The sequence below is a fragment of the Pteropus alecto genome, unplaced genomic scaffold (assembly GCF_000325575.1).
Source record: "Pteropus alecto unplaced genomic scaffold, ASM32557v1 scaffold143, whole genome shotgun sequence".
Classification (NCBI taxonomy): Eukaryota; Metazoa; Chordata; class Mammalia; order Chiroptera; family Pteropodidae; genus Pteropus; species Pteropus alecto.
The window spans coordinates 1,162,170-1,187,874 of NW_006434828.1; the positions used below are offsets into that span (position 1 = coordinate 1,162,170).

The 25,705-nt window shown below is 57.5% G+C and overlaps 1 protein-coding gene across 5 annotated transcripts in view; it reads left to right on the plus strand.

Moving 5' to 3' along the window:
• AGAP1 (ArfGAP with GTPase domain, ankyrin repeat and PH domain 1) overlaps nucleotides 1-25,705 on the plus strand; it is a 432,072-nt gene that overhangs the window by 152,756 nt on the left and 253,611 nt on the right. For all 5 annotated transcript variants that reach the window (XM_025045420.1, XM_025045422.1, XM_025045423.1 and 2 more), the window contains exons 2-3: nucleotides 8,597-8,655; nucleotides 14,374-14,461. In XM_025045420.1, coding sequence (XP_024901188.1) covers nucleotides 8,597-8,655; nucleotides 14,374-14,461 — 147 coding nt within the window. The remainder of the gene's footprint in view (nucleotides 1-8,596; nucleotides 8,656-14,373; nucleotides 14,462-25,705) is intronic.

Consider the following 25,705-nt stretch of genomic DNA (forward strand, 5'->3'; position numbering starts at 1 on the left):
GTTTAATTCAGTATTTATTTTAATCAGGGGACGTTTTCTTGCCTGCTTCATTTTGTTTTAACTTCTACAAATAAAGTGGTTGTTGCCTATCGAAGCATCCAAGCTGTAGGAATGACCTTTTAATATCTGTCTACTCAAACTTCAAGAAGAACAGCGGTCTGCCTTTCCGTCTCAGAATAATGGCTGTGAATTTAACGTACCGATTTGTTTTTTCTGGCAATTTCTCATTCATACCTTTTCATAAACTGTCCTTATTTCAGTATTTTCATTTTCCAGGATTCTGCAGTTTGATGTTTTAAGGAATCCTTAAGGTCTGTTTACAATTTTAAATCTTATAAAATGTAGGGTTCTGACTTTGGTCTGAGAGGACGACATCCTTCTGCTTCTTAGAAGTGCCAGAGGCCACTGGCAGGAGACTGCGTGACCTTGGTCCTGACGAGCGGCTTTTTAATGGCAGGGCCACCACTCGCGGTGCGTTCCTAGGGCCGTTGTCTCGAGGGCCCTTCCATATAGCAGCCCGGTGTGGAAAGTGACATTGCTGCTTCATGACCGTTAATCACACCAGCCATAGTTTTAAAGTTTGTGTCATCCCCCTACTTTATCGAAGCTCGTTGCCCAGGGCTCAGCCCTAAGTCCCCACGAAGTACAGGCTGACCGGCTGCTCTGGGCGACGTCCCCACGGAGGGTCTCTCACAGGCTCCCGCGGGCCGCGTGAGGGGCATAAAGGGACATGAGCGGGGCGTCTGGACCTCTGTGGGCATCGGGCAAGCCCTTCCTCGTGTGGGAAGGGGGAAGCAGAGGACTCTGGCCCGGTGAGGCTTGCAGAGTCCCCTGCTCGTCCCGGTCTTTCCCCACCTGGTTGTCAGGTGTTGACAGCCAGGATATGGGCACAAAGCACAGGCCGCGTCTGGCTGGTGGGGGCCAGGGCTGAGGGGGGCCTCTTGCATACTCGAGCACTGTCGTTGGGTGCGGGTGTGTCGCCGTACGTGGAAAGCTGAGTTACAATAAGGACGTTTCAGCGGCCGTGGTCTAACGGGAAATTGGGGTGGACTTCCCGTGCCGTCGCCTCCCCCAGCACAGACTCGGGGCCACGGGAGACCAGTCCACCCAGCGCTCCCGTGTGGGCACGCGCTGTCTTCCATGGTGGTTTTTCAGTGATATTTTGGGATCGCGAACGCTTTCAACTAAAAATAAGCGCCCCTTGGCTTTTTTTGTGGCTGAAAAGAATTTTTAGAAAAATGCTTGTGAAATTTAAGGTTTCAGATAAACGTCTCCGTCCTCCAGGCCGCCATGTCGTTTTTACCACCTCACCTACGATTTCGTCCCCTCGTGTGAAGTTCCTTGAGGTTTGTCTGGAACCTGCGTTTGTGGTCACCGGGGCCAGACGCGGTTGAGGAGGAAGGCGAGGCCGGGCCGTCTGTCCGTGGCCACGTGCTGTGCTTCCGGTCGCTCACCTGGAAGGAGAGCTAAGGAGTCTGCAGCTCTGGTGGGGGTGCCCCCCGAGCCGAAGGGTGTCGGGCTGAAGGCGCCGAAGCGGCGGTGTGGGGGCCCCGCGACGGCTCTGAGACCCTGAGGGAGGAGGACCAGGCCGGCCGTGGACACGGAGCCTGAGCGGAGCCGGGCCACCCTCCCTGGTCCTTAGATGCCGGCGCTCACAGGCCGTGAGGGGCGGAGTAGGTGGTGGGGCGCCAGCGTGTCGTTTCCTGTGGCCGAGGCCTCTCGTTTCTCAGAGCCGCCTTGTCTTGCTTGCTCTGTGCCTTCGATCCTGTCGATTTTTGCTGAGATGGAAGGCGTGGAGGCATTTTCAGGCTTATTCGAGAGCTCTGCAGAATGTTCAGTGTGTGTTAATGATCAGTGACACCACGTGGATGCTTTTTTCAGTGCTCCAGGGTGAGCCATGTGAAATCGCTGCCGTTTGGTGACTTTTGACCTACAAAATGGCGATGCCACGTGGTTCAGTGTAACGGGAATCGGGCCGGAATTGAAAATAACCGACGGCCCTTTTCAGAGGTTTTACTCCCTTTAATGGGCTGCTTTGAACCACGAGAGCTCACTGCTGTGGTTTGAGTACTTAGTCCGGGCTTCTCTGGCCACGTGTTATTTCAGGCTCATCTGTGGCCTGTTGTCACCTGTGGCTCCAGTGCAGGCAGTGAACTCAGGTAGCGTGTGTCCACCGCAGTGGCCGCAGCACTCAGGAAATGAGGTTCTGGAAGCCTTGCTCTTGCTCACAGCCCTCAAGGCAGTAGGGGGGCTCCCACTCGGGGTATCTGGGCCTTTGCCGGGTGAGGGGCTACGTCATCTTTTGAGTAGGAGGGAAATGCAGGTACCAGCGCGGAAGCTGAGTGTCAGAGAGACTCTGGAAGTTGCCGAGGTCACGGTCAGCTCACGACTCCAGGCTCCCGGATCCCAGGCAGCGAGCTCCCTCTGCCTCTGGGTCTCTCTCCGCCGTGGGGCCCTGGACGTCGGGCCCGGTGGGCCAGGTGGGAGAAGCAGGGCCCCCATCCATCACCCCTCTGAATTCCTGGTGTTGAAATTTTACATTTGCAACATCTGCTTAGCAAATTTTGAAACGCCGAAAGAGAGTGAAGAAATCCCACCGAGAGCTAGTTAGAAACGCAGAGCCTGGGCTTCTGCCAGGAGGAGTCTGGGCTCATGCGCCCCCGTCACCAGTTTTGGCAAGTGTCCCAGGTGAGTCTGGGGCAAGGCGTGGCTGGGGACGCACTCGAGCACAGCAGGTCCAGTGGGCGGGGTCAAAACCTGCTGTGGCCGGCGGGACTTCCGAGTGACTCGCCCTCTCCCGCTGCACCGTGCGGTGGGGCCAATGAGGGCCGGACACAGTGCGTGCTCAGGGGTGGTCATCAGTGTCACAGGTTCCATCGTAAAACTCAGACGGAAAGTAATACCCTTTTCTCCGCCTGCTTCATTCCACGTGGACAGGGCTGCCACTTCTCGTAGACCGTGGCAAAGTCCCATGTGATGTGGGTAGTGTTACGTCTAGGGTTTTTGCCCCCTTAATTATGGAAATCATTGGTCTTCAAATCAGACACATCACGTCCTTTGCCTATATTGCAAGGATGTTTGATTGCACCTCGTAAAGAAGACTTGAGCTTTTACTCATGATTTCTATGCTCCTGAAAAGCCTTTTACAGTCGTTTGGGGAGAAGGGATGAGTGTTTCTGGTGGGAGTCAGGGCAGGAGACCCAGGAGAAAATAAAACATGCCCTTCTTCATTACGGCTTCGATGCCCCCCTTCCAGATCATGCCAGTGCAATCATCCTTAATACCTCATTAGCTTAGCTGAAATGTCGTTACGCTGGTGGATGCCTCTGTCTCTACATAATGCTCGTTTTTAACGAGATGTGAGCAAGAAGGGAGTCGCGGTGGCTTCGATGCCTTTCTGAACGTCGCAGTCCAACTGGTCCAGGCTCCGTGGAGGTGGGGGGTGACGCAGGGGTGATTTCACTGGCGGACCTTAACCCCGGCATCGCCAGTTACCCCTGGGGCCAAAGGTCAGTGTGGGCGGGGCCGGCTTCGTGCTCTCCAGCCGAACGGGCTCCGAGGTAGTGGAGGAAAAGACCGAGGGACGGGGTGAAATTTTTTGGGCTCCTTCGCAAAATCCTGCCGGTTTCATGACTTGAACTTCCGGCTTCTGATGCTTCGGGTAAAGAGAGTGGAAGAGTCGGTGCTGTGATGATTCAAAATAATACAGCGGCACAGAGGGGAACAGGGGGCCTTGCCGTCTGATGTGGAATCGCTCAGATTTTGTCTGCTTGCGGCCGTTTGTTCACCCGCGTTCCTGCTGCATAGGAATCGGGCGATGAACCGTGGTCCCTGCTGGCAGCAGTTGCTCATGAAGCAGCTGGCCGTCAGGCGCGTGCCCCGCCCACCCCACGGGGATTTTCAGAAAGGAACATGCCCCACGTTCAGCGTGGAGTGTGCCTGTTTCGTGTGTAGTGGAGAGATGGCCTTACAACTCGTGGTTAAGTTTGTGGTTCTGCACATGACTGTTTCTGAAAACGGACCTAGAGTGGAGTCCCCCAGTGTTAGTAGCAAGTGGAGAGTGAAGGGAATTGATAGGGTGAATTTTCAGGAAGTCCGGGAATGGGAACTGAAACCATTATTCCGGGAGTAAACACGCAGACACACAGCTGCCAGCTTTGTTTCTAGTTTTGTTTGCTTGTTCGTTTCTGCAGCCCACCGCCCACGGCAGCCTCAGCTCTGTGTTCCCCTCGTCTGTCAGCGTCAGTGGCTGATTCTGTTCCTTGGGGTGCAGAGTCTGGTCCCCATCACCGGGAGGTGGCCGGTGTGGGGCTGGAGGTGGCCCTGGGAGGTGTTCAGAAAAGCCGCTTGTATTCTGGGAGAGGAGCTTTTCTCTGAAAGAAGCCAGGAGTCCTTCGTAGCTGGGTGTCTTTTGGAAGGACGAGAAAGGACCTGGAGCTGTCTGGGGGCAGGCACTTGAGAGCTTCCCTGTGACTGTCAAGGGCTCCGGCCTACGTGTCCTCGGAAAGGGGCCAGGTTGTTTCGGAGACAGCTGAGTCACAACTGTGCTGTGACTCGAAGGTGCAGTCAGAGGGGCCCCGGGGGGCCGGGCAGCATCTGCGTCCAGGCCCCTGTGGCTGACGCATGGATAGCGGCTCTTGGTTACATTTCCGGGCTGTCTGAGCCCATCTCTTGGGGGGCTGCCTTGCCCACGCCCTGCGACCAGCAGCCCCAGCCCGGGGCGGCCCTGCTGCTGAACGGGGAGGAGCTGTTTGGGGCAGGTGCACGCACATCTCTGAGGCTGTAGCAGAGGCGTGTGTGGGAAACGGCAGCGTGGGGGAGTGGGGTCTCCCTGGAGAGGGAGGTCTGGGAGCGGTGTAGGGCTGCTGCTTCCAGTGTTTGTCTGTCTTCCTGCTTCAAAGGCAGCGCATGCTCACAACTCCCAAAGTCACGCCCGCCACTCAGACATAAGCACAGGAGTTTACAGGACATCGAGTGGCCGCAGCACGTGGGCCCCAGCAGCCCCGGGCCCTGGGCGGCTGTGACTAGCAGCCCACCGGCTGGCTCGTCATTTCCTCCTCACCCGGCAGTGCCAGCCACTGGCCGAAAGCCTAGGCTGCTGTCCACGTAGGTGGGGTGCGTGTAAACGTGGATATTGCCCAGTAACCCGTTAGGCAAGCGTGTTGGAGACCAGCAGGGGTTGAAACATTGTGTCTTCCTCAACTTGGAACAACAGAGGCCTGCAGCAGTCACACGCATCACTGCAGGCCGAGGTCCCGGTGGGCTCAGCGCCCACTCATCTACGCTGAATTGTCTATTTAAAAAGACCAGTGAAAGTTGATGGTAATAAAACACAGATAAGCTGAGGCCAGCGAGGTGCTGAAGACGCTGTGAATTGACCCAGATCTTTTGAATTAATTTCACAGCAGTGAAATTGTTGCCGGCGCCCGTTGCCCGAACCCCGAGCACCTGCCGGTCTGAGTGTCTGTGGCTCCGGCGGCCGCTTCGCCGGGCGTCACGGCCGCGTGTTTGCGTGGTTGCGGTGCGTTTCCACGCGCTGAGCTTTGTTGGGCTTTACGTCAGGCCAGGGTTCACTTCCGAGGGGTGTCTGCCATGGTCCTCATCTCGTCATTTAGAATTCCCTTTCTCAAGATCTGATACAGCGCGCCGCGAATGTGAGCAGGCCCTTACCGGGGCGACCGGGGGGTTCGGCGCGTTCCTCCAGCGGCACGTGCTCTGGTCATCAGCTCAATAGCTAGGGCGAAGAGTTTCCGTTGAATTGAAATGAGGCCCATCTTCCCCGACTGAGGATTCCAGCTGGGGCAAGGAACCTACACGCGTGTGTGCGCACACACTGACATGCGCGCACGCGCGCACACACACGCGCGCGCACACTTCCAGGCGGGGTCACCCGAAGCGTGTTTTTTCTCGTGTGGTGGCACAGTGAACATGGCATGAAACAGGGCAGCCAGCCTGGCCCGGCCCCCGGCCCGCTGACCCTGCAGTGAGCTCCAGGTCCGGCGGCGCCTCGTCCGTCTCTGTGACCCCATTCAGCATCGAGCCCAGCCACAGAGGGTCCCGACAGAGGAGTAGGGTAAAGGAGTATTCTGGGACGCGAGCCTTCTGCTCATCTGTTGTTCTTCATTTTGCCTTGTCTGGGGCAGCATTCCCTTCCGACCGGGCAGAGATGGGGGCGATGAAAGTTTTTAAAATGAATGACCTCTATGGGGAGACAGGTTTTTTTTTTTTTGGTCCATTACGTCAGGCATTTATTTTATTAATCTTGTTGCCACGGAGCAAATGCATTCTGCTTCAGTAGCGAAGTGTTTGCAGGCGGGAAGGTGCCACACAGCGTGCCGGTGTTGGTCTGCTCACGCGTCTGGGTTTAATGGAGTCCCGCTTGACGGTGAACCTCTAGCATTCGTGATAAACAGAATCTTTTGGTGGTGTGCGTTTGAAAATCGGCGTCGCCTTAATAAATCGAGCTCATTTTAATGCCCACTTTACCTTTTTAGATTTACTGCTAAAGTTCACGTTAAAAACTATATCCTTTGATTTTTTATGTGCCGGATCGTTTAAAATTTGAAAGGCGCCGGAAGGTAGCAATGAGAAGAAAGTCTCCTCGTGACCCTCGACCCCAAGCCACCTGCTTCCCCAGTCCTCAGCTGGCAGCTGTTTCTAATGCTGCTTGAAGTGTTCTCAGCCTGGACAAGCACATGCGTGTATTTTATACACACGCACACACGTACGTGCACGCACGCACACACCTGTCGCTGTCACCTAGGAATAGTTGCACTTGGTTTGTTGAGGCTTCAAGCGTTTTGTTTTTGATTCTGTTTTTTTTCCTGTCTGCTTAGGCTCCCATCACGTGACCGTGTAACCAGCGTTGAGTGTGTCACACGCGCAGCCACAGGGCGGCCTCCGGGACGTCTTGGTGCCTGCGGTGCACGTTGCGGGAGAATGGGGTGGTCACTGTCATCTTCTGTCCCCCGCAGGCCGTTGGGGTCACCCCACAGGTTCTGTGAGCCACGATCTCGTGTTCTCAAGAGAGTGGTCAGTGACAGAGCTTAGTGTTTCGCAGCTTCATTAGTGGTGCTGGTCACTGGTAACCGCGTTGATGACCGTCTGCCGAGCCCTGCGGGGTCAGGGCCCCGGCCGGCGCCATCCGCGTGGGTCTGTTTGCGGGGGATGTACCTGTGGCAGGTTCGGGTGATGCTTGGCTGGCCAGCGAGTGGGTGTTCACGTGCACAGCTTCGCATGCGCCCCAGGGTCTGGCCCCCCACATGCTCGCCACTTTCACAGGCGTCTCCTTCTGAGCTCCCGCAGGGGCTCTGTCTCCTTGCTCTGCCAGCCGCCCAGGCTTTCGGCTCCCCAAAGTCCAGCACGTGATGCCGAGCGTGATCCCCACCTTCCGCAGCTGCAGAGGCCGCTGGTCGTCTCCTCACCTGCTGCCCCGCCGCTTCCTCCCGCCCCCGAGTCTCCCTCTGCCGGGCTGTCTCGCCTGAGCGTCGGCGGACCTCAGCCCGTCTTTGCAGAGCCCGTGGTCGTGGCCACCCACCCCGGACTGCGTTCACCTCGGCCCCCCCCCCAACTGCGTTTCTCCGTGGCGACCCCCAGCAGAACTCGTGGCTCTGCCTCTGGCTGCCGTTCCCTTGTCCACTTGGTTCGAATATCCTTTGTCTCTTTGAAACTGATGGCATTTCTTGACTTTCAGGTACCTTGTGAGTCACTTTACCTCCTTGTGGACATAACGTGGAGTGACAGAGTTTCTGAATTTGTGGGGAACACGTAGAAGGGACCCCACTTGGGAGGAGAGGCATTTGCCGCCAGCTTGGTGGTGGCTGCAGCAGCTGCCACGCCCTGTCCTTGAGCACACAGTGTGGGTGGCATTGCGGGGTCTCATGCCGAGAAGTGGCACGTGGGGCTGGGGCCGTCGGGTCGTTGGGTCGTTTGTGTTGAGGGGGTCTGCGTCGACCTGCACATATGGGGGTGAGGCAGAGATGGCCAGCCGGGGGTGGGGAGGCCAGGCCACCTGTGTGTGCAGAGCCAGGTGGGGGCTGGGCTCAGCAGCGGACCCCACAGTGGCTGGGGCCCCCCGTCTTTCTGACATCCCGAAGTGACCTGACTGGATCTTCAGTGTCTGACACGTGTGTAAGGGACGAAACCCCAGCATGGGGTGCTCTAAACCCTAAGACGTTTCAGCTTTCTGCATCCAGTCGTCACCTGCCTGACTGCAGACAGGCGACTATTTCAGTGAAAAATCAAAAGACCAAGAGTTGAGTGGCCACCGGGTCAGTTCCGGGGAGCCAGGAGCCTCCTGAATCTCCCCACCTGCAAACGTGCAGAGTTGGCAGAGTCCCAGCGCCTGCCCCCACCCCCCCCACACACACACACCTGTCGGGCTGGGTGGAGCCTGTGAGATGGGGAGAAATCAAAGTCATGGGGCCCGATTGGCATCATCGGGCGGCGTGTGCCTTTCGGTTTGGGGACAGAATGCAGACTGGGAGTCGGGGCCGCCGTGCGCACTCGGCGCCGTCTGCAGGGTCCTGGTGGAAAATGGCACAGCGGGGGCGTTTCGACCGTGCATCTAACTTCTGTTTCCCTTCCTGCTTTACAGATGCCTTTGTGAACAGCCAGGAGTGGACGCTGAGTCGGTCTGTCCCTGAGCTCAAAGTGGTGAGTGCTTTTGTCAGCCGTCTTTCCTCTCCTGCGGAAACAGGGCGGGGGGGGGGTGTTCCGTGACAGTTGGGTGACCTGTGAACACACCCAGGCCCGCGTCCCGTGGGGCCTGCTCGTCCCTGGGGCCCAAAGGCAGAGCCTGCCTCTGGGTGAATCCCTGGATGGGACGGGCGTAGCTGGCAGTTTGGGGCTGGGACAGTCACAATGATGGCCAGCCAGCGTGGCCTGGTGTGCACAGGGCAGATCCCCCCATCGTGTGTGTGTGTGTGTGTGTGTGTGTGTGTGTGTGCGTGTGTCTGATTGACTGTGTGTCTCCTCTCTCTCTCTCACACACTCGCACATAGCTGTGGCTTGCCTGTGTATCTCCTCTCTCTCACACACTCGCACATAGCTGTGGCTTGCTTTATCCTCTGCGGGATGTCACAGAAGCTTTCCGTAATGTGTCTTCCAACTTTGGAATCCATCATTCAAAACCGTGACTGTTTTTACTGCATTACAGAGTCACGGCATACAATTAAGAGAAGAATTTCGTTTTCATTATAAACTCTAGGATTGCTTCGATGAGATTATGTGAAGCTTAAGACTGGCTCATGACAAGTGGCCCGGGTCTCTTGCCACTCCACCTCGGAGCCCCAGCCTCGCTGTGTGCCCCGCAGGCGGGGAAGGGGCAAAGGCGAATTCTCAGTCGCTGTGTTCTCCGTTAAGGAATAAGTGGCGTTTGGGGGCTGTGTCTGTGAGTGCGTGTTGGTGTGCGTGTGCATCTGTGTGGATTGTACATACGTGTGCGTGTTTGTGTGCGTGTGCATCCGTGTGGATTGTACATACGTGTGCGTGTTGGTGTGCGTGTGCATCCGTGTGGATTGTACGTACGTGTGCGCGTATGTGTAGACATGTGGTTAAACTCCTAAGTCCTGGGCTCCGTATGAGCAGATGCGCTGCCCCATCCCGTGCACCGTGGGGAAGCTGGCTGCGGCCTGGGCCTGCTCGGCCACGTCTGTCAGTAGCTGCCCCATGTGCGGTGACCTCAGGGCCCTAGGATTCCTTCTTCCCGCTGGCCGGACATGGGGCAGGGGACAGGACCTCGGCTCCTCTTTTCTGAGGTGAGATCGCATAGCAAGGAACGTCCAGGTTGCGAAGCGTGTATGTGACTTGTGTGAGTGATGCCTTTTGGCACCAGGAACAGGATGCCTTTCTTTTAAACAAGGACGCCCGTGGGGGGGCACCCCGAAGTTGGGAGGCGTGGTCGCGGCACACTCCCGTCCTGCCACGCCTGCCACGCCTGTGCCAACGCCGTCACTGGGGCCCATCTCCTGCCCCTCGTCCTTCCCCTCGGCGCTCAGCCTTCTGGGGCAGCTGCCCCCACGGTTCTTTTCTCGTGAGAGGCAGAGCATCTGCCAGTCCCAGGGCCCATGTCACAGCCCGGCTCCTGCAGGACTAACCTCGAAACAGCCGCCTCTTGGTGCCTTCTGTGTCCTGTAAGCCCCGTACCTTGCATGGTGTGACCCCCGTGGGACACACTCAGGAACTACCTGTCAGACAAATGCTGCGGAGCCGGCTTCGTTGCCGCTGGGAGGTGTTCAGAAAGATGGACCAGTGAGTGCCCCGGACGCCCTCGTGAGGCCCCAGTGCCGTGTGGGTCTGCGATTGGCGGAAGTCCCGGGAACGGTGTTTTGATGACGACGGGGCGATGGCCACACGTGCACTCTGGGCGGGGCATGTCGTAAGTGATGTCACAGTCCTGACGAACCGCCCGGCAGCCGGGCACATTATTGTCTGCCCTCCACAGATGAGGAAACCGAGCCGTGAGATGTGGAGATGGTGCCCGCGGGCCCAGGTCACAGGGCAGAGCTGGGGTTTGAGCCCGGGGTGCGGGCTTATGTGTCAGCACCAGTGGACACGGTCTCTGCCTTTGCTGTCCGGCACGGTGGCCACCGGCCCTGTGTGACTGTGGAGCACTCGAAGCGGGTGGCTAGCGCGACTAAGGGGCTGAATTCTATGGTTTTATCTGCGTAATCAATTTAAGTTGGAACGGCCGCCCCTTACAGAGCGACAGGCTGACCGTGCGCGCCGAGCGTCGGCCCCTCCGGTGTGGGCCCGGGCCGGGTAGGCGAGGCGTCGGGCTGCTGCTGGAGCCACACACCCGCGCCAGCCCTGGTCGCTCACCCAGAGGCCTGTCCCCTGCTGGCGTTTCGTGCAGCTGCCTGAAATGAGGCCTGGGCTACAGCGGCGACTGTGCTAAGGGCAGCGTGGACTCTGCACCCCGAAGTGTGAGTTTGCTTGAATCAGCTGAAGGGGCTGCTCCCCCTGTGGCCGAGGAAGCGTGAGCGATTCTGCAGGCATTTGCGGGACGTTCTCTGCGTCCTGTCCCCTGGCCTGTGACCTTCACGGCCAGCGCTGCTGCGGTCAGGGTGTCCCCCAGGTGCGGAGGCGGCGGGCAGCCCATCGTCACGGGCGTCTCGGCCGACCCCTCGTGCTGTGGAGCTGGCGGCGTCTGCAGAAGGTGCTCCCTGTTCTGCGGCAGCATCTGGGTGTCCACAGGGCTACAGTCATCTCCTGTCCCCGTCCCCTGCCCCCCGTCCATCGCCCCCACCGCGGGTAGCCCCTTAGGTCGGTGCCTTCGGAAGCCCTGACTCTTCCACAAACACAACAGCGAGCCCCCAGTGGACTCTCTGTGTAATACTTCGCGATAAATCTTCCGGAATCTGTCAGAGGAAAAATATCTCAATGTTGGCTTTCTTCTCAAGAGTGGTAGTACCACGCCCCTCATATTCCGAAGCGGTGTTAACGGCTAGATGAGCCGTGACCCATCGCTTTGTCCCACTGGATCCGCACGCCGGTCACTGCCACGGTGCCAACAGCACTCACTCGCCTGATCCTTTTATCTGGGCAGCAAGAGCGAGGACACCTTAGACCACCCTTCAGACCCAGCAGATCACCTTCCCGCTCCGCCCCAGGACCAGTGGACGTGGCCCTCGTAAGGGGCGAGCCGGGTCTTCTCACGGCGCTGGCACACGAGACGGAAGGGTGCGCCACGCGCAGAAAGCCCAGGCCGAACGGTGTTTGCTTTTGAGCATGTTCCCTCCTCAGGAAAGAGAGTAGCTCTAATCTTAATTAAAAATTTCATTCTGCGGCATACTGTTTTGGATGATTTTCGCAGCTGACAAACAGCAGGTACCCTTGAGCAAAAAAAATAATTAACAGGTAGAAATTCTCGGCTTCTGGAGGCCCCAGGAGGAATGAAAACAAGACGTGAAATCGGGAAGGGAAACCACCTTGTTTGGGATCTGTCCACACCGCCTGGCTTTGAGCCGTACGTAATAGTGAAGCAGTTCGTTTATACTCAGTCACATTGGCGTCATTCATTCGCTCACTCATTCATTCACTTAGTTGACCAGTGTTGCTGAGACCCCCCCCCACCCGTGGATAGCTGCAGTGCCGGGACACTCAGACCCGCGACAGGTGGCACACGGTCCCTGCCCTGGAGAGTCAGGTCCACACAGCGACGTCGGTACAGCGGGGAGGTCACGAGACAGCGCTGTGGGCCGGGCACGGAGCAGCGCTGAGGCGAGGTGCCCAGGGAGCGTCAGGAAGGCTTCTCAGAGGAGGTGGCGTCTGACCAGTGAGTAGGAGGAATACTTCGGGCAGTGACCGATGTGGAAAGATCTAGGAGCCTGGAGACAGCAGCCTGTGAGGGCAGGACGGGTTATGGGATAGAAAAAGGTAAATTTTTAACTTAATTTTCAGTCTCAGGCCATATTTGTTCCGTGTTCCAGCGACTGGCATCATCACCGTCCATTCCTCCCAGCAGCCAACCTTCTTTCCTTCAGCGTGCCCTGCCTTCTACAGCCCACACCCCCGTTTGCCAGGCACTTGGGGTTCAGAGTTGGTGTCGTGGCTGGTCACGGGGGGCACAGTTCTCGGTCTTCGGGGACCTCAGCGTGGTGGAGCCACGGACGTCACCACAGTCAGCACGGGCCTGTGCGTGTGCGCGGGAGAAGCTGGGGAGCCACCCCCGAGGGAGGGGTGCCAGGGCGACAAGGCGACAGGGCGGGCGGCCTCCTGCTGGGCCCGCGAGTCCACAGACCCGTCGTGTGCGAGGGTTTGGAGGGGCCACCCTTCGTCGCTGTCCCTGAAGCACTTGGGCTTGGCCTGTGGCCACGGGAGTGATCCCAGAATGTGATCACCGAGGCCCCTTTAAAGGGTCCCGCTGGTGTTCTTGGAGTGAGGAGGGAGGGGTGCACAGGCGGGCAGACCTGTGGGCTGCCCCACGATCCGGCAGGCAGCACAGGCCGCCCCACGCTCGTGCAGGGCTCCCCGGCTTCCGAGTGCGCGGGCTCAGGGCTGGCTCCCAGGGACCTGGGGTGAGGGCCTGAGTGGGGCTGTGCTCACAAGGCTGAGATGCAGCTTGGGGGCAAAGGGCAGGAACTGGCCGTGCTGAGCACCTGCATGGTGGTGTGCAGTGCGCCGGGGTCTGGGGTGGCGGCGGAATCGGTAGGTTACTGAGAGGCGACAGGTATAGCCAGGTTCACCTGGGGTGTTGGAAGCATCGAGGGGGACCTGTGAGGTCGGGGAAGGAGCCACGTGGGCCGAGAGGGGATTCGGGAGGAAGTCCAGGGCGGAAGGTGTGAAGACGGAGACCTCGGTCTGCAGCTTCTGGTGATGGGGCCAGGTCAGGAGCAAGGGAAAGGCGAGGGGGTGTAGAGGTGGCAGCCGTCGGGGACCTCACGGCGGTGTCCTTGTTGGGACAGGGAGCAGGTGTGGCCTTGAGGCCTGGCACTGGTGCCCGGGGCGGGGACCCCCGTAGGAGGGACCTAGGTGCAGGGGCGGCCTCTCGTTTTCTGTTCCGTAAATTATCGACCAGGCCCTGGGGAGTGCAGGGGGGACGTTCCGGTGGGGGTGGGAAAGGTGGAAATCCAGGAATCCTTCTCGAAGAGGGTGGAGGGACAGCGAGACCCTGCACACACGCGGAGGGGTGGCTTCCCGGGGGACCGGCACCCCGAGTGCGGTGTCCCAGCCGCGGGGCCGGCAGCCCATGATGGAAGGCACCGCTGCCCACGTCACCCTGGCCCCGCTCAGCCCCCTCTCGTCGGCTGGGGCAGTGCCCCTCACGTCACCTGACTTGACGGCCGTTTTAAACCTGGTACGAGCACCTTGGCCGCCGCGCCCGTGGGCCCCGGCCCTGCCCCCTTCCTCAGCCCTGCAGCGTGGCCCCGTGTTCCGAGAAGCGGGCTCGCCCTCCCCCTCCAGCTGGTACAAGCCTTGTCCCTCTGGTCCCCCCATGCCCACGGCTCTGTCCCGGGGTGGCCCTAACCCGGCTCCATACTCCTACCCCCATGTCCTGATGGAATGCACCAGAACATCCACCTTGTCACGTGTCCCGCCGCTGTCACCGTGCCCTGCATAACAGTGGGCCTTGCTCAGATGCGGACGGATCGCCATACACGAGGGGCTGACCCCCACCCCCCCGAGGTGCTGGAGGGATGCCGCAGCCGTGCGTGAGGGCACAGGGCGTGCCCGTGGCGCCGTCGAGGCTGCCGAGAGGGGCAGGTGGCAGTGAGGGGCCGGCGACCCTTTTTCTCCAGCAGGAGGATTCGATGAGCCCTTTGGACCTTCCGGCCGGCGCGAGCTTGTGACCGTGTTCAGGCTCACTGCGCCCGCGCGTGGGCGAGCAGACCGATGTCACAGACCTAATGACTGTCCCTTGCTTCGTTTCAGGGAATCGTGGGCAACTTGGCCAGCGGCAAGTCCGCCCTGGTGCACCGGTACCTGACCGGCACGTACGTCCAGGAGGAGTCGCCCGAAGGTATGCTGTGCGGCAGACAGGCCCAAGCTTTCGTTTTTAAAATTCTCCTGTAGCCCATTCTCAGTCGTTACTTCGATGTGTCACGTGTGAAGACAGTAATAAAATACCGGGCAGTAGAAATTCTCGGGTATGTTGTTTGTTCTGTCGCATCGTAGCTGACCGGCGAGGGTCCTTGTGGCCCTTGGCGCAGGAGCACAGCCATGAAGTGCTGTCGAATTTATTCCTTCCCTGATAGTTCTGTCCTTTCGGATGTTAACGCAGTGTTTCCCCTTTAAATATTGCTCGGACGTTTCTCCGATGCAGATACCGAGTTCGTACGTAAGTCGTATGTCCTGCGACTGAGTCACAGGTACGAGCCGTCAGGTTACCACCCCGAGTGTTTGAGTGCGTTTCTCCCCTTATATTGTATCGTAAACGTTAAATGACTCTCTCGCAAGAGAAGACACTTCGTCTGCCGTAAGGCTTTTGCTTCCTCAGTTAACATTCCCATATTTTATTTTTTTGCTTTAAATAAAATTCCAGTAACGACAGGAACCCATTCAGCCCCCGTGCCCCCCTAATCCGGGACTAGTTCTCAGGCAGGTTTTCTAAGTTATATTTTCTCTCCGTGTAACCTTGTAAAAATCCAACTCTGAGACACTGAATTTCTGGTTCCTTCTTTTTCTTACTGGCTGTTCCATTCTTTGCAGATATGGACGCAGGTAACTATACGTTGTCTCCACGGCGGCGCAGAGGCCGGGCTTTGTACTGTAGCGTCCCCCCCCTTCCCCCCGCCCCCCGTTCTGTGTGCCATCCTATTGCGTTTCATTTGCTTTTTATTTATTTATTTTTTTTCAGAGTTAAACATTCCACCCTGTTTCGTCCCTTAGTCGTGTTTTTAGCAGTAGTCCCGAGTAGCTTCACGTGTCTCCTGTAACACCTGTGCTAGTGCTTTAACTTGTGTCCTGGACACTGTGGAACCGTTCAGAGAAGCAGGGAGGGGTGGGATCCTGCAGCCCCTCCTTGCTTGGGCTCTGCCATTCATTTGCAGAATTTTGCAAATAACCCATAAAAGCCTCGTGGTGGCCACATGGGGGGCGGGGGGAGAGGCCTGCTTTCCGCATTAACCACACTGAGGGGAGGATTTAGAAAGAGCAGGCTAACGGGAAGCCTGGACTGTGGGAGCCCGCAGCGAACCCCCGGCTGTCGGAGGAAAGGTGCGTGGATGGGAGGCGGTAGCGTGGCCTGGAGAGGTAAGGCAGGCGAGGAAGAGGTAAGGCAGGTGAGGAAGAGGTAAGGCAGGTGAGGAAGAGGTAAGGCAGGCGAGCAAGGGTTCTGCCTTCTTTCCTGGGGTCTGGACCTGGGTTGCGCTGGTGCGTTTGTTCCTTTGTGTCTGTGCGTGGCTTTTGGCCGTCGTCATTTTGATTTTCCTAGAGAGTCTTTTGGAGCCTATGTTTTGGGTTTTCTGCTTGGTTCTTGGGACCAGCTGTTGTATAGCTTGATGACACGAGCTGCTGAGGACCTGGCTAACCTGCCCGCAGGTGACAAGGTCACCTCTGCAGGTAATCCGCTGGCACCCTCCCCGCCCACGCAGTCGGGGCCCCGAGGTTCCATGGTCTGGGCCCTGGGTTTCGTCACGAGGCTCTGGCTTCTCCCTCGCCGGGTTCCGATGTCCGGTGTGCTGGGTGCGGGGGTCGCCGGCCGCCTCGCTCGGGGTGCCGCTTTGTCTCTGGTGCGGCTTCGCCCCTTTCCCTTTGCCCGTTTGTCCCATCGCGTTTGGACCCGACTGCGATGTCCCCGCAACGGGCCGTACGTTCTGCTTCGCAGGAAGGCGTTCCTCTGGCTCGTCTGCCGGTGCGAAGGTCGAACCCGGCGGGAGGGAGCGGGGCTCAGCTGTGACCTCTAGTCCCCCAGCTTCTCCAGGGTTTCAAGCAGCACGTTTTACTTCACTGAATTTCGTGGTATCGCACGGTTGTAAAAAGACAGTTTTGCGGGGTAGAAAAGCATGGTGGGTACAGAAAAGGGGGTCCCTCTTGTCTGCAGGGTAGAAATGTGTCTCCCTCCGTGGGTCTGTCCCGAGGGCCCCTGGGGCGGGGAAAGGCTGTCCACAGTCTCTCCTCTTAACATCAGGGGCTCAGTGGGCCACTGGCCTCTCTCTGCCTGACTCCAGGTCGAGGGGGTTGGCGGTGCCGCACCCTTCCCCGGCACATCCCCTGGACCAGGGCCTCTGGGTGCTAAAAGCATAGTGAAGCCAGGCGCCTCCTTCTGCCTGGAACCAGGCAGGTGTCACCTCTTTGCCCCTCTTCAGGACAGCGGGGAACCGCCTCCCACCTCTGGTCTACGTGCCCAGGTGGCCAAACCGCATCAGGGCGGGACCATGACTGGTTGTTTCTGAAGGACAATGGGACAGGCAGTGATTTCTCGCCGTCCTGCTGACCGAGGGTCCTTCTCGCACACAGGGAGCCTGTCACAGTCCAGGGCTTCCAGCTCTTTCGAATGTGGCAATGTCGACCGATGGCCGCTCGTGCTTTATCGAGAGGCTTTTCGTGCAGAACGTCCTGGAGTTGGCACGTCCTGTGTCGCCGCCCAGGTCTGTGGAGCACACCGGGGCGGTGGGCATCCTCGCCGAGTGTGCAGCAGCTGGAGGAGGCCACTGGAGCTCAGCCCCGCCGGTCACTGGTGATGTGGTTGGACCACAGGTGACGGTGGGCCTTGTGGGCGCCCGGTCCAGGGGACCGGACTTCGAGGGAGCTGCGAGACCTTTCCGTTTCTCGGTGTTATTACCTCCTAATTTTCCCTCCTTTCCTCTTCACAACTGCTGGAGCGGTCGGCTACACGTGAGTGTGACTTTAAATAACAGGCAGGTGCTGCTGCTGCTGCAGCTGCTCAGAGCTCCCTGCTGCTTCCTGTCTGAAATGCTCGTTCTTTTCATTCATTTAAGGCGTAAATCTCCCCTCGTGCTCCTCCGGCCAGCTCAGGAGTCTTCAGATTGTCGGAGGGTTAAAGTCCCAAGGGCCTTCCTGTTTTCAGAAGAGTTCCTTTCCATTCCCTCCCTCCCGCCCTCCCCCCTCCATCTTCCCCCTGCCTCCCTCCCTCCCTCCCTTCCTCCCTCCCTTCCTTCCTCCCCCGTGTAGGATGATCTCCTGACCTTCACCGGAGCATACTTTTCATCAGATCGGTATTAATGGATCTCAGAGGATAACATCTGTGTGTTTTAATTGCATGATACATTTTGGTTGCTGTGTAACAAAGAGAGTGGACTCACACGATTTAGATCATCTTAAAGATGTAGATTAAATGAGGGACGGATTTAAATATTGTGTGTGCGTTTTCATTGGTGAATTAATAATGCAAAAGTGGGAGCCTGTGAGTCCATAAAAGTAATGCACAGAGTAAAATTTTTGTACAGGCAAATACCCTTTTCACTGTGTACGTGTGTGACGTGTCTGTGTGTGTGATGTGTGAGCGTCTGTGACATGTGTCTGCGTCTGTGACGTGTCTGTGTGTGCAACATGTCTGTCTGATGTGTGTCTGCATGTGACGTGTGCGTGTCTGACGTGTGTTTGTGCGTCTGTGACATGTATCTGAGCATCTGTGACGTGTCTGCGTCTGTGACATGTGTCTGAGCATGTGACGTGTCTGCGCACGTGTGACGTGTGTCTGCATGACATCTGAGCATGTGACGTGTCCGCGTCTGATGTCTGTCTGTGACATGTCTGTGTGACGTGTGTCTGCGTGACATGTGTCTGCGTGTGTGACGTGTCAACACGCGTGACGTGTCTGCGTGTGTGACATGTGTCTGCGTCTGTGATGTGTCTGAGTGCGTGTGACGTGTGTGCACTTGTGACGTGTGTCTGAGCATCTATGACGTGTGTGACGTGTCTGAGCATGTGACGTGTGTCTGCGTGTGTGACGTGTCTGCGCGTGTTATGTGTGTCTGAGCACATTTGATGTGTCTGCATCTGACGTGTGTCTGCATGTGTGACGTGTATCTGAGCATGTGTGAGCATCTGACGTCTGAGCGTGTGACATGTGCGTGTGTGACGTGTGTCTGTGTGGGTGTGACATGTATCTGAGCACGTGACGTACATGCGTCTGACGTGTCTGAGCGCGTGACGTGTGTGCGCGTGTGATGTGTGTCTGTGGGTGTGATGTGTGTCTGTGCATGTGATGCGTGTCTGAGCGTGTGACGTGTGTGTGCGTGTGACATGTATCTGAGCACCTGTGACGTGTGTCTGTGCGTCTGTGACGTGTCTGAGCGTGTGACGTGTCTGTGTGCGTATGACGCGTGTCTGAGCATCTATGATGTGTCTGCGCATGTGGCACGTGTCTGAGCGTGTGTGACGTGTGTGCTTTTTGAGTCTAGGGCTGCAGTAAGTAACGAGTCACCACAAACTCGGTGCTTGATAACAACAGATATTTGTTCTCACAGGCCTCAGAGGCCGGGAGCTGGAGTTCGGGGTGCTGTGCTGACAGGGCCGGTCTCCTCAGCTCCTGGGAGCATGTGTCCCAGGCCCGTTCTTGCCGCTGGCGACGGAACCTTCGGCGTTCTTGGCCGGCAGACGCATCGCCTGGTCTGTGTCCTCACACAGCCCCTCCTTGCGCCTGTGTCCAGTCTCCCCTCTTCTTGTGAGGGCACCAGTGCTGGACTGAGCCCCCCACCCCCGCTCCAGCATGACCTCATCTTAACTTCATCACACCTGTCAAGACCCTCTTTGCAAATAAGGTCACATCAGGTTTTGGAGGTTTGGACTTGACAGCATCTGTCATGGGACAGAATTCAGCCCACAGCAGGTGTGTCTCACACACGTGTGATGTTTCAGCGGAAGTTGGGCTCTGAACCGTCGAAGTGGCCCCATCGCTTCCCGGTGGCAAGAGGAGCCGTCCGCTGCCCAGACCCTCAGAACTTCACAGCAGCGAGATTAGTTTACTTGTGACCTTCACACCTCTGATGGGAATTTCACAGCCGTCATTCACTTTCCATGAAGAGAATTGGATGAAAATTGCTCCTTGGCCATTAGCGCCCCATTAATGGCTGCTAATTAGAATCGTGACTGATGTCTGGGCATGTAATCTGACTTTCTACCTCACGTCTCTATGTACTTAACGTTCGCTGCACCCCATCACAGACCCCCACACGAGTGATCGCCGCTCACTTAACTCTCTCCCTGCCGGAGAAGAAAAAGAGAAGGCGGCGTCCAGTGTACGCGAGAATTTGAATGGGGACCTGTGTCCTGAGACACTTCACCCGTGCAGGCTGGGAGCGTCTGTGTCCTTGAGAGGTCGTCGAGCTTCAGAACCGAGTCCCTGCTCGAAGCCTGTCCCCGTGACGCCTCTCTCCACGCCGCCCCTCCGGTCCATCACCCCGTGAGCCGTGCTGCGCCGTGCAGAGCAGCTCGTGCGGGAGGGCGTGGAGCCCGGGCCACCACCCAGCGGTGCCTCCCGTCGGCGGTGACAGGAGAGGGCCCGCCCCGCTCTGAGACGAGCCTAAAGCTGCCTGCCCCGTGAGCGCGTGGAAGATTTCGACAGCGATAGTGACAAACTTAAGAATGTCCGTGGACCTTGCTTCCTGTGATTATAAAATTAATGCCTCCAAGCTACCTTTTCCGGGAACTGCAGGCTGCTGAGTGAGCTGAGAAATGCCAGGGCAGGTCTGAGGGTCTTCTGCCATCAGGATCTGAAATAAACCGTCATCCAGGTGTGGACATGGGGGGAGCAGGCAGGGGCGTCCCTGCCACTGAGGTCCAAGGAATCTCGGTCAGTGGCATCATGGCTGCTGCGCCACAGGAAGGGGTTTGCGGAGAGGGGCCCCAGGCAGCTGTGACCATGAGCGGTGGACGCTGACGTCCCCGGCCCCAGGCAGCTGTGACCATGAGCGGTGGACGCTGACGTCCCGGGTCCTAGTGAGCTGAAGTCGTCAGAGACTCATTCTTTCGATGGATGAAGCTTCAGCTTCTCTGGGCGCATCCCCAGCTCACGCTTGTGGACATTCAGCCCCAAGGCCAGTGGACGCTGACATCCCGGGTCCTAGTGAGCTGAAGTCGTCAGACTCATTCTTTCGATGGATGAAGCTTCAGCTTCTCTGGGTGCATCCCCAGCTCACGCTTGTGGACAATCAGCCCCAAGGCCATGGCCGCCCCGAGCGTGTCTAGGCCAGTAGCCAGCACGGTCCTGGCCGAGACCCTGGTGACAGGGGACATGCCAGCGTGAAGGCTGCAATGTCACCTCCCGGAGGGTGATGCCGTCCTCTCTGCGGTGACGTGTGAGCCGTCTCCGTGCTTCCCAGCGGTGACCGCACACGGGCGGTGGCACCCTGGGACCTCCTGCAGCGGGTTCCCCCAACCCCCTCAAAACGGAGAACACGGCCCCGCACCATTCGACCAATTAACGGATGCAGACGGTCAGCACAGGCAGAGGGAGCCGTGCATCCGCCACAGGCGTTCCCTGCGGTCGGGGGAGCGGAGTCCAGCCCGCATCCGATGGGAGACACGTGGGATTCTCTCCTTTCAGAGTTACCCGAAACAGATAAGGGATGTGGGGGAAACCAGCACGTCTGCTAATTAGGGAGAGGTTTAGGAGAAAACGTTAGACACTCAGATTATTTATGGCTGCCGGGCAGGGAGACAGAACAGCTGAGGTGATGAGGTAGACGGTTCGTGTGACTCGAGACGGGAGGTCAGGCTTTCTGCACGTAAGCGGTAGGGAAGTCCAGGCTGTGCCTTGGTTCCGTGCCCGGTGGCCGGGAAGGGCAGTGGGTGTGCCCGCTCTCCCGCGTCTCCCCAGGGAGCCTGGGGTTTTGTTGCGGGTGACGGCAGGCGTACCGAGTTCGGCGAAGACCTGAAAGGCGCAGTGCCGTCTTCAGTGACCCAAGGCTTTGACGGTCGGCGGTGTGGAAGGGTCACGTGATGTCAGGCGTGGAGCTGGGCGGGGACGAGACAAAGCAGCGGGGTCCACGGGAGCCAGAGCATCTCGCCAAGATGTTGCGGCGAATCCTGCGGTGTGGGAATTCAGGCCTGGCAGGGCCGCCTCCCGCTGCCTGGACCCATCCTGCCTGCACTCTTGGGGGTCCCCAGGGATTGCCTGCTGGATGCTCTGAGTCCCCATACCGGGCCCACACGTGCCCCGGAGATGTTAAAACTTGGGGTTCCCAGCCTGTCTCTGCAACTCACTGTCCTTGCGCCTCGGTTACCCATCCTCCTGCAGATCAGCCTGTTCCTGCCGCACAATTGACGTGGGGCCCGGGGACGAGTGGGGACGGCAGGCTCTGGCGTGGCCCCGGCACAGAGCGAGGGCTCGGCCAGCCTCCTCGGCTGTTCACGGGGAGACTTCAAGTCCTCACGACCTGAGGGTCCTTCTCCGTCCGCTGGTCACACTCCAGCCTGTCCCTCGATCCAGCCTGGGCCGGGCCGTGATGTGCCTGAGGTCATCTGTCATTGGTGCTCTTATTCTGATACCCCCGAGTGATTGTCGGGTCACCGGAACCGGAGCCCTGTGCATATTGCCTGGGACCTCATTATGCGACTTGAAAACTAGAGAAAAGAATAGAATTTAAAGTGGGCTGAGCACCCTCTCGGGCTGCTCTGGGTTGGGTCGGTTCCATGAGTCCTGCTCACCCGTGGGGCGGGGGCTGCATGGACTGCGCTGCACGTCGGGAGCGTCTGGTGGCACATGGGCTCGGGGAATGGCGGCAGTTCCTGTGGGTGGGTCAGCAGCCACCTTCGCCTTCTCGTCCCCAGTGTTTGGAGACCACGTGCATCCCGGGGTCCCCACTGTGCTGTGGGTTCGCCCTGCCGCTGCTTCGTTGCCGGTGGCACATTCTCGTGGTCACTTGCTCTGGCAGCGAGGGCCCGCTGGCTGTGAGGTCACTGCAGGCTGGCCATTTCTCCCTTAGTCTTGTCTTTCCCCATCAAGACTCAGCCTGGAACCGCTTTCTGCCAGCTTCTACCAGATGCGCCTGTGTCAGGGCAGTTGACGCGTTCTCAGGAGCACGCGCATCTTAAATACTTCTTCAGCGAATGTTTGCTTGGTTTCTTAGAAACCATCCATGTGGTAAACACCCAGTGCTTATTTTCTGGGACACATGAAATGTATTTAAGTTGTCAGGTCCAAAATCCCTTTCCAAATAAAATAAAAAAAATTGTGTCAGCTACCACTGCTCAGCAGATGTTAGGGCTATTTCTAAACATGTTCCAGGATGCTGTTTAATATTCCAACGGAAAAAAAAAAAATCTGTAAACGCTAATAAAATTTGAGTAGTTTTGAAATCGAGCTATTTAAAATTTTCAACATAATTTTACTGTTACTTGAAACCAAGCAATTGTAAATACGTAATTTTTTTTAATGAAGATTTTCTGTAAACCTCATGAGCCGCTGGTAAGTTAGTTTAACAGATAAAGCAGAAGTCAGTTCAGCCATCCTGTGACTATTGCAAACAGTAAGCCAGGCTCTGACCATGGGAATTATCTGTTAGTTTAACACATAAAGCAGAAGTCAGTTCAGCCACTTATTGCAAACAGTAAGCCAGGCTCTGACCATGGGAATGACGTTGGCCCGGTCAGCGTAGCCACCTATGTCAGAGCACATTCGGTCTGCCCTCCTCACGTGTCTGTCGTGCTGAGGATCAGGTGACATTGTGTAAAATAGGTGAGATGCTAACGTTATTACTGGAGCTCCAAAGAGAAGCACGTTCCACCTCATTCCGAATAAGGAAAGGAAAGCTGTGAAATCCAGCGGGGCTTGTCATGTTTCTGGCATCGATGAAATTGGCAGGACACAATGTCTTCTTGACTTGGTCTTTTGGAGCTTGGAACACGTTGTCTCACATTGTTAGAATTAATCCAACAAGAAACGGAGGGCACCAGGCCTGCGGCCAGAGCGTCCATTCCGGAGAGAAGCAGCTTCTGGATAAATAACTCCGGTTCAAGGTAGTGATTTATACCTGGCCGGATGAACATCTGGGCACTCGGAAGCGGGCGCACCGGCCCCTGCGGGGAAGTCCCGGTTCCCACGGTGGCCCGCAGACGCCCGCTTGCCACTCGTCTCACAGAGCCCAGGATAGCACGTGCGTGCTGTCGGCACGGCCGCTTTGCCGAGACACCTCGTGGCCCCGAACGTCGTTACGAGAGCATTCCTCTCCTTAGAAGAAGGAGGCTGCAGCCTGGAAAGTTTCACATTTGCAATTACAAGTCATTTTTCCCAGAGAAGTCGCAGCTCCCGGCGGGCTCGGCTCGCAGTGCGTGACCTTTCTATCGCAAATTAGAAAAGGGTCCTCGGATCCGTCAGAGCTGAACCACCACGCGGCACCGTGGCCTCGGTCTGTCGCTGCATCTGCCCACGTCCTTGGGCCTTGACGTGGCCATCTTGCTGGCAGCCGGCCAGGCAGCGGCGTGCTGTGATCTAGAAACGGCGTGGTCCGCGTTCATCGTACTAGACTGACTCTCGGTTGGAAGTGGTAGGCGACTGACTTAAATGACCTTGAACAGAGGAGGAAGACTTTATGAACCCACACTGGGAGCGGCTAAGGGGACGCGTTCAGCTCGAGAAAGGACCTGCGCCCCTGACCCACGTGACTCGAGAGGAGCCTGCCTCTCCCATGTCTTGCCTCTTGGGCTTCGTGCTCAGTTGGTGACAGGCAGTTCACGGAGCACGCGGTCCTCAGTGCTCACAGGACGTGGGGAGGGAGGAGTCGAGTGTTTTTCTCTGTTGTTCCAGCAAACGCCTCAGAGGCAGCTCCGATGGGCACAGCTTGACTTCAGCCAGGAGGGGCTTTCCAGCGTGGACCTCTCCTGACTCACGCACGGGTCTGTCACACCAGCTTGTCTGGTGAGAGCCCGGTGGCCCCGAAGATGTGCCGGGCACTGTTGGAGCCCGCCCGGCCGTGACCTCTGGCAGATCTGCGATTTTACAGACTCGCGTAGGCTGTGAACCTTGCACTCTGAAGAACATTTCTCTTGATGTTCTCAATCTTCAGGGACAGGAAACTTAATTATGCATTGTTCGGATCTTAAATCGTCAGCTCCCAGACGTTTCGCGCTCCCCGTTCCCCGCTGTGGTCTTTCTCACCACCTCTCCTTCCCCCTCCATCTCTTACTGAGCCCGTGAAATGGGGCCGAGCAGATACTCATAACCGGCTTCTCGCTCAGGCCGTCCGACCATGTGGCCGAGGGCTTTTCCATGGAAGGTAGCACAGAGGAGGCTGAGGTCCGCCTCCGGGCGAGCCCAGGAGAAGCTCCCGTGGGGCTGGGAGGGCTGCTGCATCAGGGTCCTGAAAACGGAAAATGATGACCCAAACCACAGTGCGTTTGCATCAGCCCAAGAAATATCAAAGATGATCCTGCCTGTCCCTCCTGGACTGTTGCTGCCTGTGAGCTGAGAAGGGCTGTTGCATTTCTAGGTTTGTAAAAGCAAATGAACAAAAATGCAACAGAAACGAAGAGGAACACGGCCCGCAGTGCCTCGCATCCTGCCTGGCCTTTCGCAGAGACGACTTGCCGACCCCTGCCCTGCAGCTCGTGAAAGCATCGAGTGGCTAGGATTGCAGCTGCCCTTTTCCATAGATTCTGGAAACAAACACCTGACTTAGTTCAGAGGATGGCGTGTGGACAGTTCCCGAAGCCACTAGTACTTTTACACGTTTGGGTCTAGAACTGCACGCTCAAAAATAGTTTCTGCGACAAAAATTTTTTTAAATAAGTTATTTTCACACAGGAAACACTAACTTTGAACAGTAAAGTCTGAGACACTCAAGCCATTTGCCCGTGTGTTGGTAGCTCGAACAGCCCACTGCCTGGCTCCCGTCTGGTGCTCCCCGGCCCACCCCAGCTCATGTTTGTGGCACCCCTGCTCGTGGACACCCATCTCGGGCCATGCGGGCGTGAGGCGCCAGGCTCTTTCTCCCGAATCTGCAATGCTCTTGCTTTTTAGTGTTTAGAATAAATGTGGAGAATGCTAAAAATAAAACCAACAGATAACCTTAGGTCCGTTTTCTCCCAAAGAAAGAAGTGGACGTGACTAAATATATTTCCTTAACTTGCCCCCCGCGCTGTTTTGCAGACGGTAGTAGCTGCTGGAACATTCCGGTCCAGCTCCAGCAGCGAGCATCGGAACGGTCCCCATAAACAGCTTACTCCTTGGGTTCTGAGTCCGGTTATCTGGGGGGCAGAGGGCATCATCGTATGACTACTTTCTCCCTCTTAGCGCTGATTCCAAACCAGCCGCCCACTGCCCCGTCCACGCCGTGGGCTCTAGGGGCACCGCCTGCGTCTG